Below are 26,827 nucleotides of genomic sequence, written 5' to 3' on the forward strand. Positions count from 1 at the left end.
CCAAGCGCTATTCTAGATACTGGTAGAGTTGTGAAACCGCCAGTAAATGTCCCTGCCCCTCTGGAGCTCACATTCTAAGGGACAGTCCTAAGCCTCGTACTCTAACCCCACCTCCCCTCTGCCTTCCACTATTCCCCAGCTAAATCGCCATCCTAATGCTCCAGCAGCAAGATACTGCTGCATCAGGGTTTTTGCACTCTCCGTTCCCTTCCCCTGGAAGGCAGTTTCCTGGCTCTTTGCATCGCTGGTTCGGGTCTCATCTCAGATGTGACCAAGTCAGAAAAAAAGTGTAAACTTACTTATTTATTGCCTATTGTCCCCACTAAAATATAAGAGTCCATGAAGGTTACTATTTTCCCAGAATCCCTTAGCCTCGCACTTTTAAAAGGTTCTCAGTAAACACTTGCCGAATGGGTCTGAACAGTCATTCATTCAAAAAATATTGGGGCTATTACACAGCAAACGCTGATGAACCATTACGTGAACAAACTGAGCAAAACAGACCAAAAAAATCCGTCCCGAGCATTCTAAAAGTAAAATTACAACCCCCACGGGGCGCCTATGTGGCCCAGTCTGTTAGGCATCTGACTCTTGGTTTCCATAGGGTGGTGAACGCAGGGTCGTGAGATCGAGACCCCTGTTAGGCTCCACGCTCAGCTCCGCTCAGCTCCGAGTCAGCTTGGGACTCTCTTTCCTTCCGCCCTTCCCCCGCTGCGCGCTCTCTCTCAAATAAATAAGTCTTTACAAATTGCAACCCCTGCACTACTCACCCTCATTAGCCTGCTTTATTTTTTCTACACATTTATCACCTAAACTATTAAAATTTACTCCACGAATGCAGGGGATTTTGTCCTGGGGATCTTGACCACCACGCCCCTCTCAGCGATCAGAACCGTGTCGGCATCAGGTCATTGCTCAGTTAAGCACAGACTGAACGAACTCTGGATCTCAGCCTGCTCTATCCCCCCAGACCTTCGGCCACATGGTTCCAAGGGGGAATGGGCCTCAGGAGGAGCCAAGAAGTGAAGTGACCTCAGGCGGCCCGACCCAGGAGCCCGAGCTCCGGGCGAGGGGCCATCGGAGCAGCTGAGGAGTCGGGAGGCGCTGGCAGCCAGGAGCCGAGCGAGGGCCTGGTGGCCTGGAGAGTTTCCAGGAAACGCCGCGAGGGCTCGCAGAGCGTCGCCCGAGACGGTGGGCGGTGCCGTCCGAGGATAGGAGTCACATGACTCTCCCGTGCACCGCCCACCTCCTCGTGGGCGGGGTGTTAGGAAGGGGCCGGGGCACATGCTAATCAACCCCAGGCGGCGGCCAATCGTGGCGCGCGCCGAGGGTCCCGGCCGGAGGATCTTGGACGCTGGCTAGCGCGCAGGCTCGCGTCCGGGCGGCCCCCGGCTTTTGCGAGCGGCGCCGCGGGCCTGCGAGCTGGAGTTGCAGCGGCTTCCTCGACCTGCTCCTCGTGTTCGGCGGCCGGCCGGGTAAAGCCCAGCCCGCGCAGCGGGCAGGCGGCGGCTGCCTCAGGCGGAGGCGGAGGTGCGGCGGAGGGTGGGGGCCGCTCCCTTCGCAGGAGCCCGGGCCGGCCCGCGCCTTTGCACCGTGCTCCATGCATCCGGAGCCCGCCCCGCCCCCGAACAGCAGCAGCCCCGAGCTTCCCCTCAGCGGCGGCAGCACCACCAGCGGCAGCCGCCGGAGCCGCCGCCGTAGCGGGGACGGGGAGCCCCCGGGGTCGCCGCCACCGCCAGCCGCCGTCACCTACCCGGACTGGATCGGTCAGAGTTACTCCGAGGTGATGAGCCTCAACGAGCACTCGATGCAGGCGCTGTCCTGGCGCAAGCTCTACTTGAGTCGCGCCAAGCTCAAAGCCTCCAGCCGGACCTCTGCTTTGCTCTCCGGCTTCGCCATGGTGAGCTCGGGCCTCCCTGCCCTGCCCCCTCTGCTGTCCTGGACGCTCCCTCAGCAGCCGCGACGGGGTCCACAGGGAGCAGGCCGGGCGGACTGGGGGTGCGGGGCAGATCTGGGTGAGAGGTGTCGTGGACGCTGGAGGGGGTCAGGGGTACTGGACCTGAGAAGAGGTGGGCGACGAGTGACATCTGGTGAGGGAGATTGGGTGTCAGACAAATGTCCAGGGTTGGGGAACTCAGGTGCCTTGGAATGGGCAACTTTGATGCAGCAGGTGGAGAGACACAGCAGGATCTTGGAAGTAGATCTGTAAGAAGACAGTCCCACGTATGTTCAGGGACAACATTGTTGGAAGGAAGGACGTGCAGGGTCTGATCTCCGTGGAAGCAGGTGTCAGGCGGTGAGGAGGAGGAGTCGGACCCCTGAGCTGTCTTTCTTGTGACCCCACACTTGAGGCCGAAAGGTATTGGCCAAGACCTTTTATCACCTAGTAGAGGGGATTTCCTAACACTCTTTCTCCCACTGCATTTTCCGAGAGCCTCAGCCTAGTGTTTTGAAAACCACTCTCCGCTCTCAGTTTCTTCTCCAGAAACTTGCCACTGAGTCACTGGGTGTGGGGGAGGAGGGTGGGACATGTTCCCCTTGAATGGGCTTTCAGTTGATTTGGAGGCGTGGGTCAGACACAGGTTCCTCTTCCCCTCCCGGGCTAGGCTGGAGTGAGAAGCCTCTGAAGGGTGGGGAGTGTGAGGCTGCAGGTTAGGCCGGGAAGTGGTCCTAAGGGTGCCCTCAGGCCTGGAGTCTTCCACAGCAGGGCCTGCAGAACGATTGGTGGTGATCACGATGTGACACCTGCCTGTGTGAGTGAGGCAGCCTCCTCTCCCAAGGTCTCTAGCCCAGAGCCCTCCTGCCTCCCCAGTGAGTGCGCTCAGCCCTTGGCCTTGAGGGAGGGAGTGTTTTCTTGGGAGTGTGTCTAGTACTCTCCCCGTGTTCTACAAACAAGTGGGCCGACCGTGGAGTCTGAACTCTTCAGAAGCCCTGAGTGGGTCCAGAGCTCACTGGGCCTCAGTGGAAAAGCCAGGGGATGCGGAGAGGGGCAGAGCTTACCGAGCTCACCCTTTGTTGCCTGTGTGACTTGAGACACATTTCTCTCTGCATCTTGACTTCTGAATCAGTAAATGAAGGCTGCTGCTTAGAAGTAGCTCTGACTTTAAGAATTAAATAGAGGAAGCCCTTGAGAGGGGATGAGAGGATCTGTGTTTGTGTAAGGGAGTGGCACACTGGTTTTTGCTTTAGGTCATAGGATGGAATTCTGTTCTGTCACTCCCGAATCCTTGGAGACCTGTCTCTGCCTTTGCCTGAAGGATCTCTAAGACTAGCTGACCGTTAACCAATCATTGACCCTGTACTAGGCATTTAAGTTCCCTGAACTTTCACACTAACTCCTCAACCACCTGTTGAGGTGGTTTTACCGCAGCATTTTCCCACAGCTGTACAGCTGGTCTGCTAGAGCGGGATTTGAACCTGAGTCTGCTGGCATCCAGAACTGCGCTGGGCACTTAGGCGTTTTGTGGTGTATGGAGTTCTGATCAGTGTCCAGCCACGGACATGTTCGGACCAGGTCTCCTAGGAAAAGAGAGAGCAGGAAAGTTAAGCAAAATAAAATGTTACAGTTTGGGGGAAGGGACTGACACCATTAGCTTTTCACAGCTGTGCTCCGGGTTTAAGATGGTGGCACACCTGTTCCCCTTTTTCTTGGGGTCATAAATTCATAGCTGCCCAGGCCCCTTCCCACTTCAGGAGAAGTGAGGATCTGATGGGTGGCACTTTCCTGCCCTTTGGAGCCCTCTTTGTCCTCGAGAGGCCAGCCTCCTAATCAGACATTCCTCTTCCTCCTGCTGAAAACACTGCAGGAAGTCAGGAGGCAGGGGCAGCCAGTGGCATTGGGTGAGCCTTGGATCACCCAGATTTGTATCTTGGGGACCTTTGTTTTCCCTGGTCAGGGTGGAGAAGGCTTCCTGGCTCCGCAGATGAACTCCCGAAGTTCCTCCATCAGGGAGGGGCTGAACCCCATCATGGCCTCCATTCTGGGGATGCAGTTACAAGAGAAGGTAACTGTTTGCTGTGAGTCTGGGAGAAATAGAGTTGGGGTGGACAGACAGACCCGAGAGGCAGGTCTGTGTGTGCCCCAGCCCCTACGACAGACACCAAGCCTTGTGAGTGAGCCTCTGAGAGAAGGGGGTGCCACAGGACCCAGCACCATGGAAACAGAGTGAGTGAATTTCCTGGACTATTCTCCCTTGGCCGGTGAGTCAGCACAACCAACTTCCTGCCCCCAGAGGGCTTCCTTCCTAGAGACCTGGAAAACCAGAGAGGCACTGATGTGACCTCTGATCTCCGAGGGTGGGAGAGTTGGCAAGGCTGCCAGGCTCACCTGTTCAGCAGGTGACATTGAGGGAGGGTCTCCCAGGAGCCCGGAGGGGATTGAGAGACTCCCCGCTCGTGGGCGGAAAGGCCTGGCCGGCCGCCCTGATGTACTGGGGAGATAGGCTGTGGGATCTCGGACAAGCGGCTGTGTACTCTGGAGCCCGTTTTCTCATGTGGACGAAGGGGAGACATACCCTGCAGTGCCATGGACTTGCCTGAAGATTCATCCAGAGTCCCGACCGGGCCCACAAGATATGGAGGAATTTGGGGGATCTGACCATATACACCTTAGCGGGACCCTCTCTAGTCTGCAGACAAGAATCCCATTACTGAAGGCATTCCTAGAAACAACAGGCCCCTGCTGGGCTCAGCGTCCAGACTCCAAAATCAGGGGCTCTGTGTGCCGGACATGATCTGCTGCAGGTGCTTCTTGAGCCGAGGGTACCCTTGTGGGCTGTGACTCGGGTCATCTGTGCCTCCATTTATCTCTGTGAGAGGCGGCCCCCTTGGCCCAACCCTGTGTCCTGCAGGATCACGGTGAACCCATTGGCAGTGTTGGTTCACTGGGGAGGGCAGGCTGTAACGTTAGCCTAAGCAGAAGATAATTGGGAAGGTCAGTCTGCTGCCGTAAACAAAATGCTTTCCACGACCTGGGATCAATTATTTTTGGATTAGTTCCTTCCTCAAGTTCTCTGCCCCCTTTGTTCCCAGGTTCCAGAGCTGGGTTCAGAAGTTGCTTGGAATTTTTGTGAACATCAGTTGGAGGAAAGAGCTGAAATTGTAAGGCATTGAGCCTCTGGGATATGTTCAGAGTTTAGCGGGCGTGGAGATAAGGGAGACCTTACTCTCACTGCTCACGGGGCTGATTACCAATAGTAATCGTTGCTTTTATTCACTGGGGCCCTTGTCATAGGCCAGGCATTGTGCTAAGCGTTTTACTTATACCTTCTCTTGTGATCTTCACATCACCTGGTGAGGGTAGGTGCTTGTCCCAGGTGAAGGACTTGCCCAGGGTTCCTTGGCTGGTAAGCTGCAGAGCCCTGTGACCCTGGTGTAGCCTGGTCGCTGTGGAAGAGAACTTACCGGAGTGGCAGGAGGACAGAGGTGGGAGGGTTCAGTATGACCGAGCAAAGTAAGAGCGAGGACTGTGTAGCCAGACAACTTGGATTCAAATTCCGGCTCTGCTACTTACAACCATGAGATCTGGGGAAGTTATTTTTTGATGTCTCTGGGCCTTGGGGCTTCCTTACCTGTAAAATGGGGATAATAGTAGTACCTACCTTATAGGGTTGGTGTGAAGATTCTTTTTTTTTTTTTTTTTTTAAGATTTTATTTATTTATTTGACACAGAGAGAGGGAACACAAGCAGAGGGAGTAGGAGAGGGAGAAGCAGGCTTCCGACTGAGCAAGGAGCCCAATGCAGGGCTCGATCCCAGGAGCATGGGATCAGGACCTGAGCTGAAGGCAGACGCTTAACCAAATGAGCCACCCAGGTGCCCCTGAAGATTCTTTGAGTTAGTATTTGCAAAGCACTTAGGGTGTACCTGGCCCAGGTTTTCAGGAATCCCACTCACTGTTCTCATGGGACTGCTCTAAAAGGATTAACTGATCTAGAAGAATATGATTCCAGCTAAACCTTGAAGTCGTAGAGTTAGGGCATGGGGAAGAGCCCACTGATCAGAGGAAGGGTTGGGAACAAAGTTACAAAGATGAGAAATTTAGGGTCTCAGGGAAAGGCAGTGGGGCTGGTGTAGTTTGGAGTTGTGAGTGTGTTAAGGAGAGGCTGAAGAAGTTGAATCTAGTCAGGGAAGACGTTACTGGGAGGGCCTTGAAAAGTCTGAACTCTTAGGCAGTAGGGAGCCATGCAAGGTTTTGGAGGGAAAGAGTTACATGATGAGTTCTAGAATATATATATATTTTTTAAGATTTTATTTATTTATTTATTTATTTATTTTAAAGTTTTTATTTATTTATTTGACAGACAGAGATCACAAGTAGGCAGAGAGGCAGGCAGAGGGAGAGGGGGAAGCAGGCTCCCCGCTGAGCAGAGAGCCTGATGCGGGGCTCGATCCACGGACCCTGAGATCATGACCTGAGCCGAAGGCAGAGGCCTAACCCACTGAGCCACCCAGGCGCCCCAAGATTTTATTTATTTTTTTGACAGAGATCACAAGTAGGCAGAGAGAGAGGAGGAAGCAGGCTCCCTGCTGAGTAGAGAGCCCAATGTGGGGCTCGATTCCAGGACTCCGGGATCATGACCTGAGCCGAAGGGAGAGGCTTTAACCCACTGAGCCACCCAGGCGCCCCTAGAATAATTTTGATGATGTTCCTGTTTACTAATTTCCAGGCATGAGCCTGGACCCTTCTCTTTCATTCTTATTCATTCTTATTTAATCCTCAGATCAGCTCTTAAAGGTATGTACTATAGATGGAAGAACTAAGGTTCAGGGCACCTGGGTGTCTCAGCCGGTTAAGCATCTAACTTCATCTCGGGTCATGATCTCGAGGGCAGGATGCTCTGCACTTAGTGGGGGTCTGCTTCTCCCTCTCCCTCTGCCCCTTGTCCTGCTTGTGCTCTCGCTCTCTTTCAAATAAATAAATAAAATCTTTAAAAACAAAAGCTAAGGGGCGCCTGGGTGGTGCAGTCCGTTGAGCGTCTGTCTTTAGCTCGGGTGGTGATCCCGGGGTCCTGGGATTGAGACCCAGGTAGGGCTCCCTGCTCATTGGAGAGTCTGATTCTCCCTCTCCGTCTGCACCTCCCCCTGCTTGTGCTCTCTTTCTCTTCCTCTCTGTCAAATAAACAAGATCTTCGAAACAATACAAAACAAAAAGAACCCAAAAGCTTAAAAAAAAACAAAAACAAAAAAACCTAAGTTTTATGGAAACACAGAGGTTAAGATACCCAGCTAGTAGAATTCATGGACTGGTGGGTCTGATTTGGAGCCCTTTCTACTTACCCGCCCTCTGGCTGCTGCTGCCGTAGCTGGTTGATAGCTGGGCCTTTGAATCCTTCCAGATGTGGGGTTGTGCACTCCAGACTGTTTATAAATGGAAATTTGTCGAGTGCCCCAAGGAGGGGGGAGCTCCCTGCCTAGCTGAGAAGACTTTTGTAAAACTTCACAAATGCCTGTCATGAAATTTCTGGAATTTTCAGCGGGGAACCTTGTTGAGTTCTGCTGGTTGTTGGGTTCAGGCCTGGCAAAGGAGAACTCTATAGAGTTTCTCAAGGTGGCGTGATGGAAATCGGTGTTTGGAGTTGGGGTCGGGTCCCTTGGAGAAGTAAAGCCGAGAAGGTTGTGTGTGAGCAAAAGCTACCAGGTTGCTCACTAATGGGACTTCTGGGTAGCCTTTCATAAATTCTATTTTTAAGTAATCTCTACACCAAACTTGGGGCTTGAACCCACAACCCTGAGATCGAGAGCCCTACACGTTCCACTGACTGACCCAGCCCGGCATCCCTTGAGTAGCCTTTAATATACTCCCCAGAAGGAATGCCACAGACTGGTAGGACCACAGACTCCTTTCTTCCGAGGAGAATCTTGTGGGACTGTGATTTGGTAGCCAGCCCTGTTTGGTTTTTGAGCCTTGGTCTAACCCAGAAATGAGCCAACTTTTTCTGTAAAGGGTCAAATAGTAAATACTTTCAGCTTTACAGGCCACATAGTCTTGATGGTAAACTACTCCATTCTGCCATTTAATTAATTAGCTTACTTACTTTAAATATTTTATTTTATTTTTTATTTTTAAAATACTTTATTTATTTGACAGAGATCACAAGCAGGCAGAGAGGCAGGCAGAGAGAGAGAGGAGGAAGCAGGCTCCCCGCTGAGCAGAGAGCCTGATGTGGGGCTCAATCCCAGGACCCTGAGTTCATTACTCGAGCCGAAGGCAGAGGCTCAACCCACTGAGCCACCCAGGTGCCCCTCATTGGAAGTTCTGATGCGATCATAAGAGTGGGGGGTGGGGAACAAGTCGTGTAATTCTGTCTTTAGAACAGGTTTGGTAATTGTGGTAGTGGGGGAGCCTGTGACAGGACCCATTTCCCACCAGCGGGTGAGGTGTCCTGGCCTCACCTGGGAGGCCCCAGAGTGCAGAGGCGGGGAGGAAGGTGAAACCTGGGGAAGCTGGAATTAGCGAGATGTCCAGAAGGCCTGGGCCTGTCTGTCCTCCCCAGAACCTGCACGTTCAACTGTTTGGCTTATGACATAAATTTAGTGATTTGCACCAGCCTTTTTTTTTTTTTTTTTTTTTTTTTTTTTAAATGAAAGAACAGAACAAAAGAGCAGCATGCATTGCTTATTGTAAGGATAGTCTCTATCGGGGGCCTTTCAGGAGAAGTGTTGTTTGGGGAAACTTTTGTTTCTTTTATAAACGTGTATCTATTTATAGAAACATTTGGAGTACTGGATTGTAGTGGTCAAAAGAGTTTGTAAACCACTAGACTAGGCCTCAATCATCTCTTAATAGATGGTTTGCACTTGAGGAAGGGCCAGCAGGCTCAGACAGCTCCCAGTGACCCTAGGTGACTGCTTGGCGGCCCTCGTGTTCCAGGCTGCGGCCACCCCCTCTCCTAAAAGAGTGAACAGTGAAGCCCAGGCTTGGAAAGGACAGGTGGGTCTCCCAACTTTGGACACTGGGATTGGGCCAGGCACGGGAGGGCTGCCTCCGAAGGGGCTGGACTTCCAGGCGCCAGGTGGTGGGGGTCTCCATGGAGCCCAGCAGGAGTGAGGCGAGGTGGTTGGCATCCGGGCGTAGCAGGCGAATGCTTGGCAAGGCCAGCCAGGCCCCACCCGTTGCAGAATCACATGGTCCTCTTCTTGGCTCATGCTTAAAAATTGGCATCCCAGTGGCCCCTGTGCGGGGTCCAGGGACCAGTGTGCGGTGGGGCTGGCAGTCTCTGGTCCTTCCTATCCCGTTAGGCCCCGTGTGGCGAGGTTCAAGCAGGCCCTTGGCTGCCTGGGAGCTGTTTATTTTGGGTTGACGGACCAGCACTCTGGCTATATTTACCTTGCAAAGCTGTTTGCAATCTGATCTGATCGGATCTCTCGGGGACTCAGCTGGGGCCTTGGGAGTCACCTGCCGGATTCCACAGGCCCCCTTGACTTTATTCTCTATGTATGTGTGGGGATCTCCCAAGAGGGAAGCATTCTGGAAAAAACAGTGGCTTGTATTGCTCTGAATGGTTTTTATCAGGATCCGAGATGCATGCCGTCTGTTCCTTCTCCACATTGTATCTTTCTGCAACCCCATGGCGCTGAACTTGGTCCCCGGTGCGGGAACGGTACACACAGCCAACCTGTATGGTCCCAGGAATTGTCGGGGCTGATAAGGGTGATGGGGTTTCCTCCAGAGCTTGGCATCAAGGCCTTTCCTCTTCCTTGGAGTGCCCAGCATTTCAGGCTTTGCTGTGCCTAGCCTTCCCGCAGATCAAGACCGGGGAGGGCTGGCAGGTTCTGGGGTCCCCCAGGCAAGGTATGTCCCAATAGCTGTGATTTCTCATCCTTGATCCTGTGAGTTTGACGAATGGTTTGAAAAGGATGGTCTCTGTCCTGCCAAGGTAGCCATCTGGCCCAGTGTGGTTTGGGGCACACTCTTTCCTTATGCCCCAGTTTGGAGCTGGGGCAGACTCGGCCCGGAGTGGGGATCTGACCTCCTCACCCATCCTGGAGGCCAGAACCTTGGCCCATGGTGTCCGTTCTCTCCAGCCTGAGCTGACAGTGTCCGGGGGCTATTCTTTTTTTTCTCTGCTTTTTTTTTTTTTTTAAACAGATTTTATTTATTTATTTGACAGAGCGTGAGAGACAGCAAGAGGGAGCACAAGCAGGGGGAGCGGGAGAGGGAGAAGCAGGCCTCCCATCGAACAGGGAGCCTGATGCGGGGCTGGATCCCAGGACCCCAGAATCCTGACCTGAGCCGAAGGCAGAGGCTTTTAACCCACTGAGCCACCCAGGCGCCCCTTCTTTTTTCTTTTTTAAAATTTCATTTATTTCAGCAATTTCTACACCCAGCATGGACCTTGAACTCAGGACCCTGAGGTTAGGAGCTGTATTTTCTACCAGCTGAGCCAGCCAGACACCGCTGGGCTATTTCTCTTCTGCTTCAAGCCGCCTGCTTTTCTTTTCAACTAAAATTTATTGAGTCCCTCCCGTGGTCTGGCCCCGTGTTAAATGTTCACACGTCAAGACCTCATCTGTCTCCTCCGACTACGTGCGTCTGGGCAGACTGGGCGGCTTCTGAACAACAGACATTTATTTCCTCCACTTGTGGAGGCTGGAAGTCCAAGATCAAGGTGGTGGCAGATTCAGAATCTGTTGCGGGACTGGCTTCCTGACTCACTGCTGCTGTCTACCCACAGTGCCCCTCCCATCCCAGGAGGGGCACGGGGCTCTCCAGGCTCTCGCTGTCTCTCTGTCTTTTTTTTTTTTTTTAAGGGCACTGATCCTGCTCAGAGGTCTCCATCCTGTGTCCTCGTCACCTCCCAGAAGCCCTGCGTCCCAGTGCCATCAAGTCAGGGTTAGGATTTTTTTTTTTTTTAAGATTTTATTTATTTATTTGGCAGAGATCACAAGCAGGCAGAGAGAGAGAGAGAGAGAAGCAGGCTCCCCGCTGAGCAGAGAGCCAAGCCCGATGCGGGGCTCGATCCCAGGACCCTGAGATCATGACCTGAGCCAAAGGCAGAGGCCTTAACCCACTGAGCCACCCCGGCGCCCCAGGGTTAGGGTTTTAAAGTGTGAATTTAGAGGGAACATAAATGTTCGATTGGTTGCAGCATCCTTATGGGAAAAGCATTGCTATGTTCCCCAGGCTCTAGAGCCAAGTGGACTTGAGTTCAGAGCTTCCGCTCGGTACCAGTCACAACCTCTGGGACAGCTGACCTCACCTCTCTGGGACTGTTTCCTTATTTGTAAAAGAATAATAATGATGTGGGGTGCCTGGATGGCTCAGTGAGTTAAAGCCTCTGCCTTCAGCTCGGGTCATGATCTCAGGGTCCTAGGATCGAGCCTCGCATCGGGCTCTCTGCTCAGCAGGGAGCCTGCTTCCCCCTCTCTGCCTGCCTCTCTGCCTACTTGTGATCTCTGTCAAATAAATAAATAAAATTAAATGAAAAAAAAGAACAACAGTGATGTGGCTCATAATTATTAAGCTTATGATACACCAGGTCCTGTTCTAAGGTTTTATATTCTTTAGCCTGCTGAATGCTTATAACAACCATAAATGGGCCCCTGTTTTATAGATGCAGCACAGAGAGGTTGAAACACCTGTCCAGTGTCACCCACAAGCTTTGTAAGTGAACGAACCCATTCATTCTTCATGGCTACGTAGAGGAGGAGACACCATCTGTTCTGTAAGGGAGCAGACTAGTGTGTGTCCCCCCAGTGCTCAGGTCAGGGCCTCACAGACCTAATGCATCTGGACATTTCCAGAAAGTGAATAAATTTAGCCAGGGGACATGGGGCAGCAAAGCAGCGGGCTCTCCTGCTTGTCCCTTCTCTGGTTTCAGGTTCCGGGGCAGCAGGCCAAAACAGGAAGAGGAAGTGCTGGGGGTGGGGAGGTGGTGGCAGGAGGCACACATTGCTAGAGGGTGCCCCCCTTTTCCAGCGTGGGCAGCAGGCCTGGTGACAGAGACCAGGGGGGCTTGGGATGTGTCCCTTAACTCCTTGTGCCCTGGTGGCCTGCCCTCACATGTGGGGTCTAAGAATTCTCAGGATTGGCGTTAGGCCACCAGTGATCTTAAAAAAAACAGTTGATATCCTGATGGCACTGCCCCAGGTTTGTAGGGATTGTTTGTGAACTTCTGGGCTGAACTGGTTATATGGTCATCTGTTGCAACAAGCGTAGGGCAAAGTCTGTGAATCTCATTGAAACTGTCTGAAAAGTCCTGTGAGTATATATATACACCTGAACGTTCTAAGGAGGGTGTATCCATGATTTTCACCAGATTCTCAAGGGGGTCAGACCGTGTCAGCTCTAGCCTGAGGCCTGCATCTCGTCACCTCCCTCCTCTTACAGACAAGAGGGGAGGGTTTTGACCAGGGTCAAACAAGGAGGCAGGAATGGTTCTGGAGCCAGGACTCAGGCCCCCCACTTTGGCCTTGCTGTTCTGACATCCCAAGTGTGGCTCTTCCACCAGGAGGGTGAAAACCCCAGAGGGTTCCATGTAGAGGTAGTGGGTTTGGAGATGAGGTTTCTAAGCTGAAAAATAATAATAAAGCTCACTTTCATTGAGTGTTTACTCTGGGCCAGGCTCGAAGTATTTTCCATGGGCCTGAGTATCTTACAAACAACTTAGTCCTCACAGCAATCCTCTGATTGTGTACCATTATTCCCATTTTACAGATAAGGAAACCAAGGCCCAGAAAGTTGAAGCCGCTTGCCCTGGAGCCTTAAAACCCAAGAACGGGCAGAGGGGTGGAGGTTCAAAGCCGGCAGCATGGCTGTAGAGCCCATGTTCCCAGTCACTGGCCCACATGGTCTTTCCAGGCCAAAGTAAGGGTACAGAAAGGTATAAGAAGTGAAAGCCTACAGGACCAGGCATTCAGAGAGAAGGAGAGCTAGTGGGGTAAGAAGGAGCCCACCGTCTCCCAGGGTGAGTAAGGAAGGGTTAGGGTAGCTGGTACGGGGCTAGGGGATACATCTCAGCATTGGTCCACTCAGCCTGCTGCATACACAGCAAACACTGTGTGGGAAGGGTCAGCATACTTGACGGTACAGTCATGGGCACTTGCTGCCCCAGTCCCTCCAGCCCGGGCAGGCAGACCCTGGCACTGTGCCCACTGCCCGCTCTTCCCGGCCCAGATCTGATGAGCTGCCTCCTTCACATGGGGGTGATTTGCAAGGCCCAGGTGAGAAGCAGCAGGTGGCAGGCCCAGAACATGTCCCCGATGACCCTGGGTCCGCACGTCTCCAGGAACCGGGAAGCAGCTAGTGCGTCAGCTGTCGGGCCCGGGGCCCAGAGCGGGGGCTAGGGGGGCTGGGGAGGAGATGGCTGCCCAGCCACACTGCAGCAGCACTGGGCTCTGTGTCTTCTAGGAAGCTTCTGCGTTCCTTCTTTGGCTCACTGTGTTCTCAGAAGGGGCCTGGCCTGACCTGGGAGGGCCTCCTCTCTCTACCCCAGCCCTCTCCTTGTCCCCGGAGCAGGGCATGAAGGAGAAGCCTGTGCTGGGGAACGGACGTGGGGCCGGCAGAGACGGTGGTTAGTGGTTGCTGCTCCTGCTCTTTCTTTCTTTCTTTTCTTTTCTTTTTTTCTTCTTCTTTTTTTAATTAAGCTGTATCTGAGTAAAATATCCGTCACACCGTCTTAACTGTTAGTGGTGGTTGGGTTTGAATACCTAGCTGGGTGTTAGGCGCAGCGGTGACCGTGGGGGAGAAGTTTACCATGTACCGGGGACTCTCATTTAATCGTGGAAATAATCCTGTGAACTAGGATGGGATATCTCGGTTTTACAAACAAAGACGTTGGCGCTCAGGAGAGGCTCTGTGACTTTCCCAAGGACATGTGGCTAGCAAGGATTCAGATCCGGCAGCCTGGGCTCCAGACCTGCTGTCTTCACTAGGCCTGTCAGCCCTGAGTGAGTGGGTCCTGTTATCCCCACTACACAGAGAAGGAAACTGAGGCCCCGAGAGGCCAGGTTCTTTGCCCAGGGTCCAAGAGCTTGATGGGAGTGGGAGTGCCGTGAGGGCCCTGGCACTCAGCCCGCCTCTCCCCTATCCCCCAGGTAGCGATGGTGGAGGTACAGCTGGACGCCGACCATGACTACCCGCCAGGGCTGCTCATCGCCTTCAGCGCCTGCACCACGGTGCTGGTGGCCGTGCACCTGTTCGCGCTCATGATCAGCACCTGCATCCTGCCCAACATCGAGGCGGTGAGCAACGTGCACAACCTCAACTCGGTCAAGGAGTCACCCCATGAGCGCATGCACCGCCACATTGAGCTGGCCTGGGCCTTCTCCACCGTCATCGGCACGCTGCTCTTCCTGGCCGAGGTCGTGCTGCTCTGCTGGGTCAAGTTCTTGCCCCTCAAGAAGCAGCCGGGGCAGCCCCGGCCCACCAGCAAGCCCACCGCCGGCGGCGTGGTGGCCAGCGTCAACGGCAGCACGGGCGGCATCACCCCGGGCCAGGCCGCCGCCATCGCCTCCACCACCATCATGGTCCCCTTCGGCCTGGTCTTTATCGTCTTTGCCGTCCACTTCTACCGCTCGCTGGTCAGCCATAAGACGGACCGGCAGTTCCAGGAGCTCAACGAGCTGGCCGAATTCGCCCGCCTGCAGGACCAGCTGGACCACAGAGGGGATCACCCCCTGACGCCCGCCGGTCACTACGCGTAAGCCCCATGGGCCCGGGCTCTGCAGATCCCTGGCCTGACGCCGCTCCCCACGACCTCGTCCTGCCCCAGCCTCGCGGACAACCAGCCAGCTCTGGGGATTGGGCTTTTGTCCAGGGGCAGAGAGTGGAGGGAAGAGGCTTTTTTTTTTTTTTTTTTTTTTTTTTTTTTTTAAGAGAAACGACTGCACTTTGAAACTTTCCTGTTCTTCCAGCTTTGGGCTCACCTCCTGGTAGGAGGCCGCCGGTGGGAGCCAGAGTGAGGACAGACAGACGCTCCCTTTGTCCCTCCCCCTCCCGTGTGTCTGTGCCACTTGATGCTTCTTGTCTTTTCTGTCTTGACCACCCCCTGCCCCGTTCAGTGTCGTGTGTGTGTGTGTGTGTGTGTGTGCGTGCGCGCACATGCGTGCGCACAGAAATATATTCATAAGGGACACCTCTTGTGTGTGTATTTGTTGGGTCTGGACTGCCTGCTGGTCCTTTTCCTGGTGCTCCAATCAGGGGAGACTCTATGCCAAAAAAAAACTTTTTAACGTTTGATTTTTGAAAATTTTCAGACCTCTGAAAAAGTTGCATGTATAGTGACTGAAATACATAGATCATCAATTCTTGTCATCTACAGCAGTTGTGTTCTAGGAATTAGCTGGTGTCGAACCATTGCTCCTGTGGGGTTAGGTTCCTACAGGCCTTTGTCTTGTATTCTGCCAGGTGTGCAGTAGGTAACCTTGTTTTATGTGTTTGTTTTTTGTTTTGTTTCAGTTTTTGAGTAATCTCTGCACGCAGTGTAGGGCTCAGACTCACAACCCTGACACTGAGAGTTGCATGCTTGACTCACTGAGCCAGCCAGGCACCCCTGTGTGCATTTCTGTTTAAAGACACCTTACTCACTCATGGCTAACAGCACAGGATCTTGTACCTAAAGGAAGCTTTTCCAAAAAGACTTTTTTTTAAAGTCATCTCTGCACCCAACGTGGGGCTTGAACTCAGAACCCCGAGATCCAGAGTTGCACGCTTCAGCGAATGAGCCAGCCAGGTGCCCCACTGCCTTCTTTTTAAATAGCAAAATCACCGGGGTGCCTGGCTGGGTCATTTGGTGGACTGTGCGAGTCTTGATCTCAGAGCCATGTAGTTCAAGTCCCCTGTTGGGCGTGGAGCCTCCATAAAATAAAAATAAAATATCTTCAAAAAAAGCAGCAAAATCACCAACAAAAAGCACCAGGTGTGAAAAACGTGGCCCTAAACAGACGGTGCAAGGACGCCTTTTTGGGAAGGCTGAGACAAGAAAGCAGAGTGGTGCCTGTTTGACCTCAACAAGGAGGAGAATCACAAATACCAAAGTGGTGAAGGGGTCAGACGCAATGTCTGTCTCTCTCCCGAGCCCACGTGCTTTAGCCGCAGATATCATCCTTCATGCCTAAATGCTTCCTCCTCAAACCGAGGAGAGGACCTTCTTCTCCCTAACCTCAGTTCGCTGATCGGATTCAGGAAATTTGACATTGACGCAGTACTCCTGAATATTTTCCACTTGTCCTGATCGTGTCTTTTCTAGCCATGATTTTTCCCGTCAGGCTCGTGTGTGGCATTCACTTGTCACGTCTCTTTAGTTGCTTCAAATTTGGAGCAGCCTTTCCTTGTCCTTTTGAACATCAGCATTTTTGGAGTCCAGGCCTGTGGTTTTGTAGAATGCTACCTCCGTCTGGTTTTCCCGATACTTTCCTGCAATTACAGTCAGGGTGTGTGTCTTGGCAGGAAGATTTATCTCTGTTTTGCAGATGGCAAAAATTGATGCCCAGAGAGGGTAAGTAATTGGCCAGAATTTGAACCTGGAAAGTCTGGTTCAGAGCCCAGGCTCTCACAAAAATCTTACATGGGAATTCTGTCTTTGGTTAAGAAATTGGAAGGTCCAGCCTCAGCAGCACTGGTCCATCTTCTCAAAGAGCAACAGCGAGAAGGAGTGGAGTTGTAGCCGCCCTCTTCCCCAGGAGATGTGTTTGCCATAGTCCCCACCACTCCCTCTTGTCTCACACCAGGCCAGCTTTGTTTACGTTACTTGCCTCGCCTCCCCCATGGTCCCAGAAACCCAATACAGATTGTGGTTTTATAAAAACAAAGTCCTCTAACCGAAGTGAAGGTTGGTTGGGGGAAAGTGTGGCCTTAACTTCTTATCCTGTGCAAACTTGGACATACTAATAGCAGCTTCGTGTGCTGAGTGGGATAGAGGACCTTTTTCTCCTATTGTAGCTTCTTGCCTCTATCCTGCATCACACATACCAGGACCCACCTCCCCGAGTGGCCTGGATGGCCCCCTAACTGGGACTGAGTAGTAGGGAGCAGGGGCCCCTGTGTGAAACTCTCCAGTGCTCCCCAGAGATGACCTCGCCATCTTCGTGCATTCCCCTACACCTCTCCCTGCTTCTGCAGAGACCTGGGAGCTGGCTGCGGCGATATCCGGCCTGTGACTCTAGCCAGGTGTTCCTTCCTAAAATTGCCTCAAGTCAAGAGTCACCAGACTGGCTTGTAAAATGTAGATTTCCAAGCCTTTCCCATGGAAAGTTAGTCTGGGTAAATCTAGAATCTGTATTTGGGGTGGCGGAGGGGCAGAGGGAGAGAGACTCTTAAGCAGACTCCACATCCAACTTGGAGCTCTATGCTAGGCTCAATCGCATGACCCTGAGATATGACCTGAGCCAAAATCAGGAGCTGGACGTTTAACCGACTGAGCCATCCAAAAGCCTGTAAAATCTGCATTTTTTTTTTTTTAAATTATTTTTTTAAGATTTTATTTGCTTATTTGCCAGAGATCACAAGTAGGTAGAGAGACAGGCACAGAGGGGAGGAAGCAGGCTCCCTGCCGAGTAGAGAGCCCAATGTGGGGCTCGATCCCAGGACCCTGAGATCATGACCTGAGCTGAAGGCAGAGGCTTAACCCACTGAGCCACTCAGGCACCCCTAGAATCTGTTTTTAACATCCCCGGTACTCAAACCTAGGCAGCTCAGGGAAGCACAGTAGTTAAAGGACACTCTCTCTCTAATTTCAGTTTTCTTTGTATTTCAGACACAAATACATTCACAGGTTCCAAATACAACAGTGAGAAAGTTGCCCGCCCTCCCCTGTTCCCAGGTTCCTGGTTCTCTCCCCTGGCATCCGTTGTTGCCAGTATATTGTGTCCCCATCTAGGGAGATTTCAGAAGCAAGAAACACCCTACTTTTTCTGGGGGGAGAAAGAAAAAAGGTATCCTTCCTTATGCTCTGTTCTGTTCGTTAAGAGCGGGTAGGTTTACGTTTAAGCACAGTTACTTTCTCACTTTGTGACTTGGGAGCCTCCCAGAACCTACTTCCCCCTCTAAAAGGGTGATAATAGAGGACAGCCTCAGAACCTGCGGGGTCATTGGGGGCGGGGGTGGTGGCAGGTGAAACTCTGGGCACAGGGCCTGGCACCAAGTGAACGGTCTGTGTCCCCAGTGGGCCAGGCCCAGCTTCCTGGCGTGAGAGGTCTAGACAGAGCCATACCTTGGGGTCAGGCCACCCTGCTTATGATTTCGGAGGCAGACAGGAAATAGTGTCAGGGATTATGGAGCCTATACTGTGTGCCAGGCACGTGCCGAGGCCTTAGTGAACATCTTGGAATTACAGGGTTACACTTAAGTCATTGGGCCGAAAAACGCAGTAAAGGAGTGTTTCCGTTAGAGTGTGCTTTGCAGGATCCTTAACTGCTATCCACCAGCTGCCAGTGAAATTTTTCCCTGCCAGTTGTGACAACCAGAAATGTCTCCAGACATCGCCAAATGTCCCTGGGGAAGCAGGGGAGACAGGATCTCTTGCATTAGGAACACGTCTTATTTCATGTTCATGTTAACCACAGTAACCTGGGGGGTGGCAAGGACCACGACTGCCCTGTATTTGAGGGGAGGAAACAGAGAGAACAGAGAAGTTGGGTGCCCTTTCCGAGAACACACAGCTCCTAAATACTGCTGAGATTCACACCCAGGCAGCCTGACTGCCGAGCTCATATTCCTACCCATTATGTAAGAGTCTCTTTTATCTTGAAGAATGTTGTCTGGAATTATGCAAAGCTCTTCCAGATCTCTGCTTCACAATTAACCCCAATACATGTTATTTGTTGTTATTATATCTGTTACCAAATCCTCAAAAACACCCCTGTGAGATCTCCTAAGTGCCATTTTACAGATGGGGCAACTAAGGTCACTTGCTTAGGGTCACAAATAAATCAGGGGTTCTAGATGCAGTTGCACCTTAGTATCGTCTGGGGAAATTTCTGAAGGCCCAGGCCTCATCCCAGACAGACGAGAGTCTGGGCGTGGGACCTGGGTGTCTGTAGCTTGTAAAGCTCGCACGGGATCCCAAGGTCGAGCACTCCTGTGTTAGGCTGAGAAGCCAAGTCGGCTCTCAACCCCAAATCTCAGTGGCCACTGTGACCAGAGGCCCTTCTCCTCCTCTTTCTCCCCCAGGGGAAATCTCTGCAGCCCGCGGGCATGTCTTCCCTCTTCACCTGAAGTCCCTCCCAGAGCTGCACCCCCTCCGTCCCAATCACACAGCACAAGCCCTGGGCCTATGCCACCAGGTTCTCCTTTATACTCCGGCTCTCAGGAACGGTGACCGAGAATGAAGGCTGTAACAAGAGGGCCCCGAAAGCCAGCTGGGGAGAGGGTTACCCAGTGCTGGGAGGAGTGAGGTGCCCTCTGAGGGTGCCAAGGGTGTGCCCCGAGTCACCACTCGCTCCTCCTTGCAGAAGCTGCACCGGTTTGAGCAGTTGGGTGACGAACTTGAATTTCTCCGGAAAGCTCTGGTGTGTTCCCTGCGGGGGCAAGGGGCTGGTGGGAGCTGGCGACTCCAAGATGCTGTACCAACGCCCTGTCCTCAAACTGCACTGACCCCCACACCCCGAGGGGCTGGGACAGATGTGAGGTGCAGGCCTGGGCCAAACCACCTAACTCAAGGGCATTCAGGAGCAAACTGGTCTTCAAGGAAATGAGTTTTGAAGGGAAGGAACCAGCACGAACCGGCTGGATTGCAGGAGGCAAGAAACCCACCCTCTGTTCCTGCCCCTGAGTTCCTTGGCCAAAGGAGACCCCAGGAGCTGCCTCAACCACATCGGAGGCTGGGGAGCAGGCCCGGCCCTCACCTGGCATCAGTCTTCTTCCTCTGTCTTCCTGAACGTGGCCATGGCTTCCTCCAGCACGCCATCAGGGTCCAGAATTTTGATCTGGAGGGAAACAATAAGGGGTTGGATTGGGGAGCATGGGAGGTGCAGGCTGCCAGCCTTTGAGGCGCTGCCTACTTTGGAGGTGCTGTCTGCCTTGTGGGCTGCTGCCAGTCTCCATGGGGATGCCCCGACTGAGAACAAAACCTTGTCTGTTCCCTGGCTGGGCTGGGCTAGGTCTGGCCAGGCTGGATGTGGCTGCGGGGGCACCGTTTTCTGTCTCTGGGTGTGCCCACCTTAGGAATGGGGAACTGGGTGGGCTCAGGTGCCTCATCACGTCCAAAGTCAATCATGGTGCCGCACTTGGCCACGTCGTCCACCCAGAAGCCTTCGAACAGCTGACCGTGGTCCAGGTGGAAGAAACGGCCTGGCCCATTCTTCATGCCTCTCTCCCAGTAACCCTCATAGCGGTTCCCGTTCTCTGGGGGGAAAGGACAGGGTCACGTGGGTGCTGGGCACACCTGACCAGACCAGACTACCAAGCTGGCCCCTCCGCACATTCTCTGCCCATCGGACCCTGTGCCCGCGGGGAAGCCAGAAGGAAACCAAGCTGACTAGAGTGCCCCGGGCTGGGCAGCCTTTGGTCTGGGCGGACTGATCTATAGCCATCAGAGCCCCCAAGGTGGGGTGGGGGTGGGATGGGGGTGTCAGTGACTTCCAGAATCAGACCTGGTCCACGTCTGGCCTCCACGACTTAGCTGAACTTGGATAACAACATCCTTTCCTATTTGTAAAAAAAAGTCATAGCTCACAGTATGAATAGACAATGTTTTTCCAGCATTCACTCTGTGCCTGGTTCTTTGCTATGTTTCTGACCTCACTCACTCCTCCCAAAAACAGTTCTATGAAGGATAACCGACTCCATTTTCTACAGATGGGGCTTGAAAAGCTCAGGGAGTCTGACTGACTTGCTCAAGGTCACAGAGCTAGGACGCGGCAGAGACAAGATTTGAAGCCAAGGTCTGTTCATCCCAGGAGCCCATGCTCTTAATCATGAATTCACGCTCCCGCTCGGCGGATGGTGGTGTTGGCATAAAAGGAATACTAATAAAGCCAGCGCTTCTCAGCTCAGACCCTTACAGCCATGGGATCTCGGGCAAGTCACAACCATTTTGTCTCATTTCCTCATTTGTAAAATGGGGATAACAGAGGCCCCTACCTCATAGAATTGTTGTGGAGATTAAATACGTGGGTTCACGGAAAGGACTGAGATTACTGGATACACTCCAGATGAAAGGTCAGCAAACTTTTTTCTGTAAAGGGTCAGCCGGGATTTTCGGCTTTGTGGGGCACAGGGTCTCTGCCACAACTCCGCCATTGCCGTGGACGATGTGTAAATGAATGAGCAAGTCTGGTGTGCCAATAAAACTTTACTTACAAAAACATGTGTTGAGCTGAGTTTGGATTTAGTCCAAGGATCGTAGTCTGCTGACACCTGCTAGTATGAGCTAGTAATATTGCTGAGCACTTATCATTATGTGTCTGGCACCACGCTCAGCACTTTACAAACCTCATTTAACCTTCTCAACCCTAGTTAAGTCCTATTTTTATCCTTAATTTACAGATGAGAAAACCAAAGCACAGAGAGTTTAAGTTTGAGCACATTGCATCGAGGTCACGTAGCTAGTAAGAGCTTGATCCAGGATTTGAACCTGAACCCAGGCAGACAGGCTCCAGAGTCCAGGCCACTAGAAATGATGCACTAAGAACCCTTATACTACATGTGGCTGCAGCAGACGCTCACTAAGTGTGGGCTATTGCTAGTAGATGCTCACTAAAAGCAGGCGCAGAGCTGGGTGCATGGGGGGTTGAGAATGACAGAAGTGGCTGGCATAAGCCCTCCTCAGCTGATCTAATGCCTCAGTTTGGCCAAATCTCATTGGAAATTGGAGTCTTCAGTTTTCGGGAGACTGAGCTCAGTTTTGTGTCCTCATCAAGGGCACCTACTATGTACCAGGTACTGGGGAAACAATGGGGAGCAAAATAGATGCGCGGTCCAGGTCACAGTCTGGAGAGACAATGACACTATCTTTATAAATAGCCTATTACGTGCCTGCTCACAGTAGTACTGCTTTTTAGGTACTATTATTACCATTTTACAGGTGAGGTAACTGAGGCATGGAGAGGAGAAAACTTGCCCAAGATTATACACCTAGTGCTAAAAAGAAAGGAAGCAGGTGCTGAGGATAAGGAGGAGAATATGCACTAGTGGTATGAAAACGGGGGAGGCCTCTCTGAGGAGGAGACAGTGCAAAGATATGGAGGGTCTTCTTTCCATTGCAGCAGTGCAAGGGCCCTGAGGCAAAAAGCGTGGGAGGAACTGAACGAAAATGAGTAAGGCTGAAACTGAGGGATTCCCAGGGGACGTGGGGTGGGCGACACAACTACAGGACTGCAGACCCTGCAGACCACACTCTGAACTCTGAGGGTCAGGGGGAGCTATGGAAAAGTTGAAAGCAAGTTAGCAATACGGTCCAATCTGCCAAAGTTCATGCTGGTTGCTACGTAGAGAATGGGTTAAGTCCTGACGCTAAGGCGGTTTACTCATGACTCTTTGCTCTCTCTAGGAATATTTTTCCCCAGCTAAGTGCTTATCAGGCTCCTTCTCTTCCTCCAGGTCCTATGTCCAAATATCACGTGGTCAGAGACATTCTCTGACCCTAAGTCTGTCTAGATAGCCTCTGTCCCCAACTCCTTTGTCATTCTCCAACACACCTTCCTATTTTTTTTATTTATTTTTCCCTATTTTAAAGGGATATCGCTTAGCACTTTTGACCTCACAATGAACAGACTATGTTAATCTCGAGGGAGTGACTTAAACTCTCTGTGGCTCAGTTCATTTGTGAAGTGGAGATGGTCATAGTACCATCTTATGGAACTGTAGTGAGGATTAAATGAGCTCAGTGCTGTGTTAGGCGTAGGCTAGAATTACTGACCGTAAGGAAAAGTCTTAATTGTTGATGTGTCTTGTTAGGCTCCCCTTTAGAACAGAAAGTCCCTGAGGGCAGGATCTGGTCCCGTCATTCACCTGACCGGGAGCGGAGCTGGAGAGGGGCTGGGCGTGGTCGGGGCGTGGCCTAACCGGGGCTGCCCCTGGGGCGTGACCAGGAGGCCATTGGGGCGGGGCTGGCTGGGGCGGGGCGGGGCGGGGCTGGCTGGGGCGGGGCGGGGCTGGCTGGGGCGGGGCTGGCTGGGGCGGGGCTGGCTGGGGCGGGGCTGGCTGGGGCGGGGCTGGCTGGGGCGGGGCTGGCTGGGGCGGGGCGGGGCACTTACCCTGGCGCAGCATGCCTTCCCCATGCGGCTTGTCGTTCAACCACTGGCCCTCGTAGATGTCGCCGTTGCTGTAGTACATGCGGCCCCATCCGCTGCGCTGGTTGCCACACCACTCACCCTCGTAATAATCCTTGGGTCCGAAAAACTGAATCCCATAGCCCTGAAAGCACGAAGGTGTCCCTGTTCACGGCGCCCCCCACCGCTAGGAAAGCCACCCCTATCTTCCCGGGCACCCAAGCCACACACCTGGACTACTTCCCTGCTACCTCCCTCAGCCCTACATCCCAAACTGATGGTCGGGCATTGAAAAAGCTCCTCAAGCTCTCCGTTCCCCTCCACCCCTCTGCTACCGCCCCTGTTTCTCCCCTCCTCACTGGTCCCCCTCTTCCACTCTCCCGTTCTCCCCTCCGCACGCATCTTCAGTGAAGCAGCTAGAAGGATCTTTACATCGCTCATCTGATCACGTTTGCCCCTTCTCCTCATCTCTGATTCGACCCTGTTAAAAGTCGCAGATGCCTCTGAGAATCAGATCAAAGTTATGGCCTTTCTCCCCAGAAAAATGAACACTACACTCAGTGTCCAACCACGGAGAACCATGGACTCCCCGCAGATCACACCTTAAGGAAGCTGGGTTAAGCAGCCCCAAAATCTACCCCTCAAAATCCTGATTCCCCACAAAACCTTCAAGGCCCCTATCTACCCCTCTCCTCACCCCCAGCCCTGTGGGCACACACACCTTGGTGTTTGACATATTCTTTTGTTTGTTTGTTTTTTAGGTTTTATTTATTTGACAGAGGGAGATCACAAGTAGACAGAGAGGCAGGCAGAGAGAGAGAGGAAGCGAAGCAGGTTCCCTGCTGACAGAGAGCCGGATGCGGGGCTCCACTCCAGGACCCTGGGATCATGACCTGAGCTGAAGGCAGAGGCTTTAACCCACTGAGCCACCCAGGCACCCCTGTTTGACATATTCTTTGCTACTTCTGACTACTCTGCTACTTCCCCTTCTCCTTTTTGTTCTCCCTGGTTAACTCTTTGCACCTTTTGGTATTACCTCCTGTAGGAAGCCTGCCCTGAATTCTCAACCCATGTGGGCTCCCTGGGAAAATCTCTATCCTAACACCAAATTGTAAGTGAATTGTTTATTTTGGGCTCTCTTTCCCCACTGGCCAGTAAACAGTTTGAGCTCAGAGATCACAAAATCCAAGTACCACTTGCCAGCAGTGTGTGACCTCCAGCAAGGCACTTCACCTCTTGGGGCTTGTTTCCTTATCAGTAAAATAAGAATGATGATGACCGGGCGCCTGGGTGGCTCAGTGGGTTAAGCCGCTGCCTTCGGCTCAGGTCATGATCTCAGGGTCCTGGGATCAAGGCCCGCATCGGGCTCTCTGCTCAGCAGGGAGCCTGCTTCCCTCTCTCTCTCTGCCTGCCTCTCCATCTACCTGTCATTTCTCTCTGTCAAATAAATAAATAAAATATTAAAAAAAAAATAAGAATGATGATGACCATGACTTTGTGAGCGGGTTGTGGGATACCGGGAGGGTTCAGGCATTTCTCAGTTGAGGACATGCCTCTGGCTGGCTTCTACCTCCAGGACCTTCCTCTCTTGTCCTGTGGCCAAGGGTGTGGCCTCTGCTTTCTTGCTCCCACTTTTCCTACCCCCTCTTGTGCCGGTCCAACAGAAGGGGGATTCTTAGAAAGGAATGCCCAGGGAAAAGAAAGCCAGGAAATGAGTGGGGCAGACGGGGAGGTGGGGAGGAGACTTGGCCCCCACACAACCTGGCTGGTTTCTTGTGCCACGAGAGTTCATGGGCTCCTCCCCGGCCCGTTCCTCTTGCTTCCTGTTTCCTGGGTTTTGTTCTAAGAAGCCTGGATGATTTCCCACCCCTTCCTTCTCCCACGCACACAGTGCTCTTGCTCTCCTTCCTCCACCCTCCTCCCTTTTCTCCCAGGACTCTCTGACTGTTCCCCCTACACACACACACACACACACACACACACACACAGAGCCTGCTTTCAGCCCGGTCCACATCCCGGGGCATGACAGGAACCACTCACCGATTTTTTATCATCTTTCCACCAGCCAGAGTATACTTTCCTGGGCTTTCCCATCTCTTGGTCAGGAAAGCTGAGGGTGCCATAGCCATCTCGCTTCCCAAACTTCCAGTCTCCCTCATAGATGGCTCCTTTCTTCTTCCAGATCTGTGTTCCTTTTCCTGATGACACACAGAGGGGCCGACACTGCAGACATGCAGCCATGGGGCTGCAGGGGCAGGTGCTGGGTCTGCCTTGGCCTCAGGGGCCCCTAGAAGACTTGATGACTTTCTCAAGGGCTGAGTCAGGGACTGTGCCTTGTCTCTAGACCCCCAGCGCCAGTGAGAACTCCAAGAAAGTTCCATTTCTACAAATAACAGTTCTCCAGCTGTTTGCCCTGACGCCAGATTGATACAGCAACCCCCAAGTAGAAATCTGCCCCTCCTTCTTCTCTTAATAATAATGAATTTCATCTCTTTTAAAAATAAGTTTCATCTTTAAATGATACCCAAAGGTTATACGAGATGGCCAGATTTTCTAGAAAATGTTCTGCGTATTTCTTCAGTTCTCAGAAACACACATGGAGACCTATGTCCTATCATTCCAGCCTCAACTGTGAATTCCACTCCCAACTTCTAGACTGTCCTCCAACCACTGTGGCCGCCGTGCTGGTCAAGGAACCCACCAGATATGCTTCTGCCTCAGGGCCTTTGTACCTACCTGTCCTTCGTCCTGGAATGCTCTTCTGTAAATTTCAATCACTCCCTACCTCCTACAAATCTCCATTCAAATCTATTTTTTCAGTGAGGCCTTCCCTGACCATCCCATATAAAGTCACAAGTCTGTCCTACCCCCCTTACCCTGCTCTGTTTCTGTTTTATTTTTCTTTTCAAGATTGTATGTATTTATTTGACAGACAGAGATCACAAGTAGGCAGAGAAGCAGGCAGAGAGAAAGGGGGAAGCAGGCTCCCCAATGAGCAGAGAGACCCATGTGGGTCTCGATCCCAGGACCCTGAGATCATGACCCGAGCCGAAGGCAGAGTCTTAAGCCACTGAGCCACCCAGGCGCCCCTTCCCTGCTCTGTTTCTTTCCATATCACCTATCAGCTGCTAACATATCAGATGATTCACTTATTTGTCATTTTTTGTCTGTTGTCTAGCTCTCCATGAGAATGTGCACTCCATGAGGACACAAACTTTGGTCTGTTTTGTTCACTGCTCTATTCCCAGCACTGCGGAACAGGACCTGGCAAGTTGGAGGTGACCAACACATGTAAAACAAAGACATTTGTTGAACAAAGACATCAATAAAATATTTGTGGAGTACCTATATGGGCTAATACGTGTCTTGGTCCTTAGTAGCTCAGGAACAAATCCAACATTGTCCCTGAGAGTTTTTTAATCTTGGCCTCAGGCTCCTCATCTGTAAAATGGGGATGAGACTATCTCATGGGGTTGTTCTGATCACTACATTCATTAATACAAGGAAAACACTTAGAACAGTGTCTGCAAATACAAACGATATTACCAATTATTTGTGCCCTTGAGGTAGAGCCCTCACCCGGTTTTTCTGCTGTCCCTCTTTTACGAGGTTTATTTCTTTTGGGCAACCAGCCTCTCCTGAGCTCTCAGTCTCCATGGTTTGCGTGGATCTGGCTC

At 52.3% G+C, this 26,827-nt stretch overlaps 2 protein-coding genes across 10 annotated transcripts in view; one reads left to right on the forward strand and one right to left on the reverse strand.

Moving 5' to 3' along the window:
- The first annotated feature begins 1,274 nt into the window (after window positions 1–1,274).
- Window positions 1,275–26,447, forward strand: ORAI1 (ORAI calcium release-activated calcium modulator 1). Of its 4 annotated transcripts, none has more exons than XM_032309870.1 (4): window positions 1,275–1,900; window positions 14,037–14,641; window positions 24,196–24,261; window positions 26,399–26,447. In XM_032309870.1, exons 1-4 carry the CDS (start codon window positions 1,601–1,603, stop codon window positions 26,430–26,432), a joined length of 1,005 nt encoding a protein of 334 aa, XP_032165761.1. In that variant the 5' UTR covers window positions 1,275–1,600; the 3' UTR covers window positions 26,433–26,447. The 4 variants fall into 4 exon arrangements, with proteins under 4 accessions (XP_032165761.1, XP_032165760.1, XP_032165762.1 ...); XM_032309871.1 differs by lacking the exon at window positions 26,399–26,447 and adding an exon at window positions 26,329–26,353 and having other exon boundaries at window positions 1,276–1,900; XM_032309869.1 differs by lacking the exons at window positions 24,196–24,261; window positions 26,399–26,447 and adding an exon at window positions 19,111–19,790.
- Window positions 3,495–26,827, reverse strand: part of MORN3 (MORN repeat containing 3) — a 29,675-nt gene continuing 6,342 nt past the window's right edge. For 4 of the 6 annotated variants that reach the window (XM_032309877.1, XM_032309875.1, XM_032309876.1 and 1 more), the window contains 5 exons: window positions 25,191–25,348; window positions 23,136–23,295; window positions 20,099–20,283; window positions 19,785–19,865; window positions 19,213–19,457 (listed from right to left, as the gene is read on the reverse strand). In XM_032309877.1, coding sequence (XP_032165768.1) covers window positions 19,791–19,865; window positions 20,099–20,283; window positions 23,136–23,295; window positions 25,191–25,348 — 578 coding nt within the window. In that variant the 3' untranslated portion in view covers window positions 19,213–19,457; window positions 19,785–19,790. Of the gene's footprint in view, window positions 3,520–17,518; window positions 18,536–19,212; window positions 19,458–19,784; window positions 19,866–20,098; window positions 20,284–23,135; window positions 23,296–25,190; window positions 25,349–26,827 lie in introns of those variants that run through there. The other 2 variants (XM_032309879.1, XM_032309878.1) reach the window with 2 other exon arrangements.

Source organism: Mustela erminea, chromosome 13, assembly GCF_009829155.1.
Source record: "Mustela erminea isolate mMusErm1 chromosome 13, mMusErm1.Pri, whole genome shotgun sequence".
NCBI classification, from domain to species: domain Eukaryota; kingdom Metazoa; phylum Chordata; class Mammalia; order Carnivora; family Mustelidae; genus Mustela; species Mustela erminea.

What these genes read in the sequence shown, in the direction of transcription:
- ORAI1 (XM_032309869.1), top strand. Translation starts at nt 1,601, where the DNA reads ATGCATCCGGAGCCCGCCCCGCCCCCGAACAGCAGCAGCCCCGAGCTT. An exon ending in TGCTCTCCGGCTTCGCCATG is followed by an intron (nt 1,901 to 14,036) that starts GTGAGCTCGGGC and finishes CCTATCCCCCAG; the next exon opens with GTAGCGATGGTGGAGGTACA. An exon ending in ACGCCCGCCGGTCACTACGC is followed by an intron (nt 14,642 to 19,110) that starts GTAAGCCCCATG and finishes TTTCTCCCCCAG; the next exon opens with GGGAAATCTCTGCAGCCCGC.